Here is a 10679-nt window from a genome sequence, read left to right on the forward strand (position 1 = left end):
TATATTAAAAATATATTAAATTCCTACACTAGGCTGAAAACAGAAATAAAGGAAATGCATCATATTACACTAACATTAAGACACCACTGAATTTAAGGCATTTCAACAAGTAGATAATTATATTTTAATAGAAACTTATTTAGAAAAGAGCTCAAAAAGGTAAAAAACCCTTTTTTTCTTCATATTCTTTCAGAATGCTGTAATGGGCTATCATGATAGTTTTTGTACAAAGCACAAAATCAATATTAAAAGTCACCAGTACAGAAAAAGCATGAAATATATCAAAGGAACCCTATTACTTTTTATTCACCAGGAATAGCTGATACTCATTATTGTCAGATGTTTTTAAAAAACATTACTTTTTATGAGAGGAAGTTGCAGTATTGTAAGTCTGTGCTTGGGTGTGCACAAGCACCTATCTATAATTGCTTGAATAATTGCCAAAACACTTGCCTAAAAAGAAAACTAAAAAGCTATATTCAATCCTTATTTAACTCTATTAATTCCAAAGGAATTACACAATTCAGTGTGTAATTACATTCAGTTTATTCATTAGAAAGCAGCATGATACATGATCAGCCTTTATGTACAATCCATAAACCTCATTCCAGAGCTTTTTGTAATAGACAAGACAGAAGAACTCCCATGAGCCCAGTTTAAACAGATAACATATACCTTCATTTTGATATGTGGTGAGATTACTGAGAAGAGTTGACTATGCATTGAAATGAAAATGCATGTTGAAAAATACAGTGCAAAAATATAAGAACAGGTAATGTTTGGCCTGAAATTAATAATTTAGATGATTTTTCAATAAAGTATTTGCAATTTGCAAACTTTTTTTTTTTTACTGCCCATGCTTTGTAAAGCTCTCCACTATGCATTTAATCCACAGGTGTTCAAAGAAACTGTTTCCCCATGGTCTCGTATAAAAGAAAAATCAAAATGATAAAACTATTTATTAACAAAACCACAGCATCTATTTTGAAATCTTGCTCTCAATTGGTAATGGAGTTCTCAATTATTAATATTTTCCTCCACAAAATTTAAATATTTATTCAGTTTCTCTAACTGTGAGATTGGAATGCCAGTCTGGTTTACATCATTATACAATGGCTTACTTTCAAAGCTTACTTTTAAATTCTATTTCTATCATTAAAAAATATGAAGCTAATAGATGATTTTTTTGATCCAGTCCGCAAACATGGTGACTCGAACATACACTCCTGGTCGTTTGGGAAGTGCACACCCATAGCCAAATGATGTTACACCAACCAAAAACCACTTGTTACCATCTTCAAATGTCAGAGGGCCACCTGAATCTCCCTGCAATATGAAATTCAATAGTTAAAAGGGAACAGTGTCAACTCTGAAGCAGAGCCTGTTTATGATGTTTTGTTCATGTTAATCCTTAATCATAGACATTGTATCCCTATATGTCTTGGGCACCAGAAGTGAGATCAATATGAATTCTTCTGTGTGGAAAAATTCTTGAGATAATCCATTTCCTTTTTTTCTTTTTTTTTTAAAGGATGTGATTTTAAGCTCTTATCACTCTTTCACTACAGGACTGAGTTTCAAATGATTTTTTTTGCTTATTCCTTTTACGTTTAGCCCTTTATCTTTCACAAAGCCTGGGTAAATGTGTAGGGTTATTTTTTAGTTGAATCTATTCAGCCAAAATGCAGTTCTATTTTCAGTCACCCCAGAGTTTCTGCAATTTCAAGTGTAGAGAAAAAGATGGCAAGATTGCCAGAAGAGGAGGTGTCCTTTTCTCACACGTCCTTCTCAATAGTTTAGCAGATGTAGCATTGCAATAGAGCGTGGGAGACCAAATTTGATTAATCCCACAGCCTGAGTGAGGGATGAGTCAGCCATGAGTGTCTTGTTTTGATGAGAAAGAAGACGATGACTATTTTTCATTGTCTATTGAGTTAGCTGAACGATTATTATTTTTGTCTTCTCATGGTCCTGCGAATGGAGCTTTAGGGGAGAGTTCTGCAAGGACTCGGCCTTTAAAATACTTCTACCCTTAACTCTAGGGCATCCGCAAAAGTTCAAAGGCTCTGACAGCAGCCTAAAGGCTGAAGCACTATCAGGACTTGCTTGTTTGTCTTTGCTCATGGTTGAATGGTCATTGATCACAGCGCTGGTCGCTTGTACTCTGTATCAGACTATGGTGCTACACCACTTTTTTTCAGTATGAGGTTCAGAAGGTTCCTTTTTAGGAAAGAGGAAAGAGCCACAGAGGCTGAAGGAATGGCAAGTGAAATTAGGCTTGCACACACTCCTCCTTCTAGACTAAACTAGCCAAAGTCACTGCACCTGATGAAGGCTTAGGTTGTGAGGGCAGGGCAAGAGCAATTACATGAGAGTGCTCCTCATCAGACTTGAGGAGAACCAGCCAGTCTCTATGCCATAGACTCCATATTGCTGGAAGAAAAATATGTGACAGCCAATTCTGACTATGTCCTCAAAGAGAAGCAGTGTGTTATAAACAGAGCTGGAATGGATAAAAACTAGATCCCCAGGAAGCAACATAGGAGATCAAGCAGCCTCTCCAAAATACTGTGGCATCCACTTACAAAAGGTCTCGAGAGTCTACAGATTCTGGGGAAAAGCATCACTGCTCGCTCTCTTTCTCTGCATGAAGCATTTCTGAGACTTCAATCTATTTGATATTTATTTCTCTGTACTCTGCTTTTCCCTAAGCATGTCCCTCTTTCCTTCATGGAATTACTCAGCAGTAATTATTCAAAGCTTAGTGCAGAAAATTTCCAGTCCTCATATTTATCTCCCTCCACAGTTGTTTATGTCAATATGATACAAAATAGATTTTTATCTTTTCAACTTGTATACTGATAAAGTATTAAATGGGCAAAATACTGTGAGTAGAAGTTACATTCATGGGCAGTGATTGTCCTGGTTTTAATGATTGGAGAATCGGGGAGCATTTTATTCAGTAATTAGTTGTGGAGTATGCTGGCAGTGGAAATGAGTCGCTTGTATTTACCTGACAGGAATCTACTCCTCCTATGTCATATCCCGCACAGATCATATTCTCAGTAATACTATATTCTGGCATCCATTGTTGGCATTTTTCATTTGAAATGAGAGGGACCTCTGCTTCTTGCAATATATCTGAAGTGGGACCTGATGAAAATACAAAGTACGTTTACCCGCTGTAATAAATATGTACATCCCGCTCGGAACACTGATGGTTTTGTTCCTGTTCCAGCATGTACCGAGCAGCAGGAAGCTCTGCCTCACCACTGTATCATTCAGGCTTATACCCCTGTAACACAGTCACTTATTAATTGGTGCTCATTAACTGAATCCTGTCTTTCATTTGTGTAATGGGACTGAATTTGGTTGTAATTAAATCAAGATTACTAAAATCAATGACTATGAACTCACTGTGGGGAGATCTAAGGGATAATTAAGGTCTTGGGAGCTTGGATTGTCCAATGTTTCCTCACTATTCATTGTGTAACTTTGATTGACTAGTTCAAGTTTTTATAAAAATTTCTGTTACTAGTTCCTACCCAAAATTTTAAATGCAATTTTACTCTGAAAATGTAGAAGCAAATACGTACAAGCAACTGTGGAAGTGAAATGGCATGTTTATTATTTCACAGAGACTCCAAATCTGGAGCATGTGGTATACAAACAGAACATACATTTCACACCACAGTCAGTATGCTTGACTTCTGGGGAAAATAATTTGCACTTTTTCAGGAAGACTAATCTTCCTCCTCCCCTACCCAATATCTGGAAATAAGATGTATATATTTCATACTGAGAAAAGTAGTCATCATAACTTCTAAGGGCATGCAATAAGGTTTTTGCATAATTTAATGATCTTAGATATGTATATTTTTTCTAATAAATATGTTATTACTCCATTACTTTGCTTTAGAGAAGGAACAGCGGAGGGGGATAGTTCCCAAAGTTTCATACGCAGGAGTACCTCTCTAAACTATTCAACCTTAGCAACCCCTGTGGAATCAGGAGCAAGCTTTCTCTCACAGCTTCATGCCTGTCATAATTTTCCAAGCAGATGACCCACCTTCGTTCATAATACTACCCCAGCCAGCAATGGAGCAGTTAATTCCCGGTAAAAACTGTTGATTTTTTTCTGGTAAGCAGATAGGTTGTATGTAATCTGTGAACGAGAAACAAGCAATCAATTTCAACCTCTTCCCTGTATTCAGGTTTTTATGAAGTCACATAAGAAAATATTCATTAATTCAAACCCACTTTCTGGGCAAGATATCCAGGAAGTACTGGACTGACTCCAGAATGATTAAGTTGTAAAAAATGTACAGCCACCCCATCACCCTCATATGCTTAGCACAGTTAGAGTTTTGCATAATAGAGTAAATCTGTTTTATGGGAAAATAACAACTCACCTGTGTATTGCACTTTGTATTGAAGGTGCATGAGGGCAATATCACTATCTTTTGTACGCTTCATGTAATGAGGATTTATAACTATTTGATCGATATTTCGAGCTACTGTTGAAGGCTGTGTCGTATCTGATTGGTCATACAAGCCAAGAACTGCTTTCCATTGAGATGGTTTTAATTGCCTCCTAGAAGTTGCAAGGAATATTCAAAATTATGAATGATTAATGAAAGTTTTGAAAAATATGTTAGGTAAAATGCTAATCTTTAATCTCATGGTAATTCATAGCATTTGCAGATTTTGTCAAAATAAATAGAATGTAGCGGATGTGCTTACAATTTTGTGGTAGTAATACTATCTTAAACATCCACACTGTAGAAACGTGATTTTTTGATTTTTTATGTTAAGCTTATAATGCATTATTTATAAAGAATTAATCAGACAGTAGTGCAGAGGAGGAAAATACATTAACTAAATTACTATGTTTTTTTCAACACTGTGAAGAATACTGTTGACTGCCCACCAGGCAATTAATATCAGCGCCAGTTAGAAAATTATTATGGAATATCTAAAGAATAATAGGTCTAAAGTGTCATTGGAAATGCTGCAGCTCATAGACTCAGAAAATTGGTCTCTTAATTTTTTAATCTAAATCGAAAAAGATATGCTAAATATGACATAATCTGCATTTTTTGCTGAGCTACGCATGCTGGTTTGAGGCTGTATTTAAGTTAGAGAACTTAATTATTTGCTATTTTTTAATCAACCAGTTCATAGTTTCAAAAATATGTTTTCAGCCTGATTGTTGGTTTCTGCTGATCCATTGCTTTAACATCAAGAGGTTATCTTGTTCTAAACTGGGAGTGTTTAAGTGGTGAAACATTGGAACAGGTTGCCCAGAGAGGTGGTAGATGCCCCATCCCTGGAAACATTCAAGGTCAGGTTGGACGGAGCTCTGAGCAACCTGATCTAGTTGAAGATGTGCCTGCCCATGGCAGGGGGGTTGGACTAGGTGACCTTCAAAGGTTCCTTCCAATCCAAACTGTTCTATGATTCTATGATTCTGAGTTAAATGTTCAGAATTAAGGTGTGAAGCTGCAAGCTCCCACTTAGGAAAATACCAGCAAAGTCAAGATGATAAAATGAGATATAAGTGAAAACAGAAAGGTGATTTAGGTGAAAAGGAAATACCAAGACAGGTGTGGATTTACTGTGTGAAAACTAGGAGGGCTTTATCCTTCTCATTTCAGTGTCTTTGTGTGGAATATAGCTCCTGTCATACAATGAGGCAGCATTAATGTATTGGCATAGTCTCCACTGCCTTACTACTTAGCTATTTATAATGAAAGCTCTACTGTAATTTTGAATATTAATGTTTCTTGTTTTGCCATTCCAGTTTCTAGGTGTCTTCTACAGCACTTGTTTTTATTATAGATGTTATGGAAGCAAACCCTAGAAAATATTTAAACATGCACCACTTTGAATGGTACAAATAACACCATCTAGAGGATATCCAATATTGCTTAATCAGTGCACCTAAATCAAGATTCATTCCAATGATGCACAGTAAGTCTTGATCAATCTCTGATAATATACAGGAGAAACAGGCAACACTGAGTTTACCTTTATGAGGTATGATGTCATTCTTTATACCACTGGCAGAGATTCAACTAATTAATGAAGGCCCACATTAATTATGGGTTAAGTGCAAATACTCGGTATTAATACCATATATTTAAAGTGCAATTCTTCATTGTTCAGAAAACGCTCCTTAGTTTCCATGATTCTCTGCCTTAAAGTAAGGACTGAGCCTTTACCAGAAAGTAAAGGAGCCTTTAGCTGAGCCCACAAGTGATTCAAAACACAGTAATTAAACAGTGAGCTAGTTGTTAATTTTTTATATCAGTGTCACAAATTACTCATAATCTGATGCCTCCTTAGTAAACCTGCACATAGAACAAGTGTTTCATCATCATCATTAAAATCAAAAAGAAAAGACATGGCGTGGATGTCTTATGGCCATCTCAGCTACTTGGAAAGATGCCCTGAAGTCAGTGGAGAGAAAGAGTTACTTGTGAATTTGTATTAATTTCATTCTGAAGTAAACATCTAGAAACGCTCTAAAAAGTGCCACTCCCCAGTGATTTCAGTATGATCCTTTGAAAGTGTGTTTTGCTCTATACAGGATTGATCGATGGCTCAGGTCATACTTCAACCCAGCTTTACTGATGACTATCCACCATTTGGATGCTTGCATGTTGTGGGAGTATCAGAATGTGTTAGCTTCTGAGTGCAACGAACATTACCCATATACACAGTGTGCTGCTGTCACCAGCCATTCATCACTGACAAGGGAAGCTCCACAAACAGGTCTGGAATTAAAATGGAGTGAAACTATCCAAGGCCAAGCTTCTCTTCTGGCATCACTTCCACCTACAATCCTTGTTCCACTGTTCTGAGTTACCATGTGTTTTCCACAAGCTAAAATAAATAAATAAATAAATTAAAAAATAAAGATTTGTAGATTTTTAGGGGGGTATACCATGTTTTATTAGACTAGCTAATATTCTTGGAAAAACAGGCTTTGTAGTATCTGAACTGCTATTCAAAAATACTGTTACCATGGAAAAAAGTTTGGTGTTTTATAGCTGAAATCAAGATGCAACTTTATAACTTAGATTTAGATGTGTTCTTTCCTCACACCTTCTGCATTTTTTTATATGTGTGTTTTCAGTATAGACCCATCTCTAGTGTATACTTAACTCTGAAAACAAGTGAAGACTGTAAATTTTCCTGTGTTTATATCATTACAAGTATAGCTTTTATAGTCCATTCCCTAACCTTTCAATTCAAACTATAAACATTAGGCTTTATGGACTGAACAGTTTGATTTCTGTGTGAGATATTCCTAGGGTATATGTACTTACGTTTAATGTTACATTGCAGATGAACCACCAGGTTGTTTAAACAGTGTTCTCTAGAATGAAAGTGCAATTAAATCACAAGTATCTGCACACCAGGTAACACTAAATGACTGTCAAATATACATACATACACACATACATATCTATAAAAATGTATATAAGCATATATATACTTTTATATATAAGTACATTAGTTTATCAGTATCAAACTGTTTAGTTTAATATATTACTTTGTCCTACATGTTTTGTCCTACATGTTTTAATTATATTTTAATTATAAATACACAACATTATATTATATATAATATTAAATGTACGTATTCCTCTTCAATGGACACTTAATTGGTGTATGTTATGAAAATAAAAGTAGAGTCCCCTTGTGTTTTAGGGAAATAATTCATCTGTCTGTGACAGATTCTCAATAGAATTGTAACTGCACATAGTATTTTATCTACCTTTTCAGATGTTTTCAATACCTTACCACTAGAGATCAGTGTGACCAAAGAATTGAAGAGGTTAGTGTGATATCACTGTATCTTTTTACTAAGCTTATAATGCACTGTAAAATATATAGCTGCATATACAGGGTTAGAAATTATTTAGCAGAGATATAAAACTAGAATCTGAAGAGCACAAGACCACAGATCAAAACTACTCAAGCATTTCTAATACCCAGAGGTTTTAAGATTATCTTCATAGCCTGTAATGAATCTGAACACTTGGGACAGTATGTGTGCTAGCAATTTAAATCTGATACACACAGAAATATATCAGAGAAAAAAAAAAAGTCTGCCAATGGCTAGTTTACAGTATGCATCTCCACATGATTTTTAAATAGGAAAAAGGAAGGATACTTTAAACGTGATATGGTATTATGTATCCCTCACTATGTTTGCTCTAAAATTTGATATCTATTGTGAGGGAAATAATGCATGATGTGACCCAGCATTTTCTCAATGGCATAGTGGTGCAAGAAGGACAAGTGAGAGTGTGACCACCCCCCACCTCCCTAATTAAATCTTCACTACAGAGGGGGTAAGAATGAGATATGCCTCAGCCCTGAATAGTCTCACATAGCCATTTTCCACTTCAAGATAGATGCATAATTTTAAAGCTGTAATTTAAAGTGGAAACCAAATTCTGCAATTTGTATTCAAATCTGTATTGACTTCATAAGGGTGTCCCTTGGTAGTGAGACAAACATCAAGGAGGACAACCAGAAATGCATAAACCCACAGGAAACCAGTACCATCTTCTGCATAAACTTCATAGCAACTAAATACTCTTGACCAAGCTCCCTCCATAGGCTTTAAAAGGGTGGTCAGTGCTACTGCATATTAGCTCTTTTATCCGGTCCTATGCTTTCTCTTAAGTAGATGCATCCAACATGTCAGATTTGTCCCTATTTTTTGTATTGAAGCAGTCACATGTAAGGAGGGTCTTTGTCCCACCACGAGTACCTACTGATTGCTTTAGTAGAAATTACTTCATGGGCCTCTGTTTTTTCTTCTTTCTGAAGCTATCTCACAATGTGAAAACCACTTCCTTGCCTGCACTTCAATTCACCAGTCCTCAGCTGCCTCTTGGTCAGCACAGGAGAGTCCAAAAGGCAACAGAGGCATTGCATGTGCTGAATACCCATCCTATGTGCCCCTCTGAGTGTCAACTATGAAGCAGAATGCCAGGCAGAAATCTGGAGTAGTTGGGACATCTGTGAGTATGATCTTCACTTAGGACTGGCAAAAGCAATTATGCCTGTGGAATCTGCTCACATATATCTTCAAGGCAGGATTTTGCCCTGTTATAAAACTATCCTGCCAAGAAATACATTACCTAAGTGCATCAGAGAACAGTTTTGCTGTCTCTGCCACCACAGCTTTCAAGTCCTATTGTATGTGCCCTCATTTGCTTCAGTGGTAGTTACGCTTGAATAAAGACCAAAGACAATGTGAGAAATATGTTTTATAATTTGATTACCAGTTAATGAATTTGGTTTTTTAAATTATCAAATCTGTGTGATTTTTCTATCATTCATTACATGTACAAAAAAAGTGTGCAAATCTGTAATGGTGTCACCCTGTAAAACAATTCCTATCAGCTGTCCAGATGAAACATGGTAGAAGATACCTATTTCTGCAACAGAAATACAACTAAAATGAATGAACTTACTCCATTTCCTCCTGCATTAATCACTTTTTAGTGTTTAATAGACATTAACAGAAGACATCTTTAAATCATTACTGCTCTTTAAGATCTCTTGTGGCAATGCTGGTTTAGACATCCACTCAAGAAAAAAAGAAAAATAGCTTGCAATGATATTCCATTAGTTTAAGATACTTTCACCACCAGTGAGAATGATAAATATTTGGGATTAACAGAGTATAATTAGAACATAAAATGTATCTTTTTAAAATTTTTTTTTTACTGTAGATAAAGTACAGCATAGCAAATTAAGAATTCTCTCCTGCTTTGTTACTATGTGGTATGTTTATAAAGGAAACCTGAAAGAACATGGACTCTTGCCCTGGTTTCAGCATGGTTTCAGCATTTTAGCAATTAGACAGTAATTTTCTGCCTCAGTGCTTTTGCTAGGATTCCAGGGAAATGTGTATAATAAGCCCTCTTATAAGCAGAAAGACAGTAATTGAAGTCATTATATATATTTTTTTTATCCAATGATGACAAGCCTTTCTCCTTTTGGAGGTGTACTGTAAATCTCAGAACTTCCTGAGAATATAATCCTGTGCTGACGTTACATTTTCATTTAATCTAGAAGAAACTCTACCTGTTTGTAGGACCCTTCAGAATCACTTCAGCTGTTGTTTAGATTGAGAAAGATTAGAATATAATCTAATGTATTCCAAGGATCATCTCATCTAATGATTCACTTCTATGAGATGTGGAGACAAATCCAGAAATCATTTTTGAGTGGGACTAATTTGTCTAAATATAGATACCTGTCTGTGAATTGCTTACCTTAGCAATCCACACTTAGTCCTAAATCTGTATCAGTAAAGTCAATGGATTATAGAGTGTGACTCATCATATTTCAAGAGATGCCTTGATGGATCACAATTTGTAGTGCTTATTTTTCTCTAATGATTACAGAGAGAACCTGGTGTGGTAACTACTATATAATCATGGGTGAATGTCACTCCTTTTTAATTCTTCTACTATATTATATATTCATAATTTAGAGATATCTAGATGACAAATGTTTTGTAAAAATAGCAATATTTATCATTTCCACAATAAATGTATAAAGACTTCACTTAAGATTGTACTGAATACTAGTTAAAAATGTCGTAAGCAGATGGACAAGAATGGGAGGGGGAAGAGTGAGTTGTT

The 10679-nt window shown here is 35.6% G+C and overlaps 1 protein-coding gene across 1 annotated transcript; it reads right to left on the reverse strand.

Annotated features, from left to right (window-relative positions):
- Positions 1 to 1170: 1170 nt before the first annotated feature.
- LOC104083346 (enteropeptidase-like) lies at positions 1171 to 6888 on the reverse strand (the record flags this gene model as incomplete). The annotated part of the gene is made up of 5 exons (XM_009586798.1): positions 1171 to 1326; positions 3014 to 3153; positions 4070 to 4165; positions 4413 to 4594; positions 6714 to 6888. Coding segments are annotated over 5 exons (749 nt in total), but the record flags the coding sequence as incomplete, so codon positions are not given.
- Between the last annotated feature and the right edge of the window lie 3791 nt (positions 6889 to 10679).

Source organism: Fulmarus glacialis, unplaced genomic scaffold, assembly GCF_000690835.1.
Source record: "Fulmarus glacialis isolate BGI_N327 unplaced genomic scaffold, ASM69083v1 scaffold46021, whole genome shotgun sequence".
Lineage (NCBI taxonomy): Eukaryota > Metazoa > Chordata > Aves > Procellariiformes > Procellariidae > Fulmarus > Fulmarus glacialis.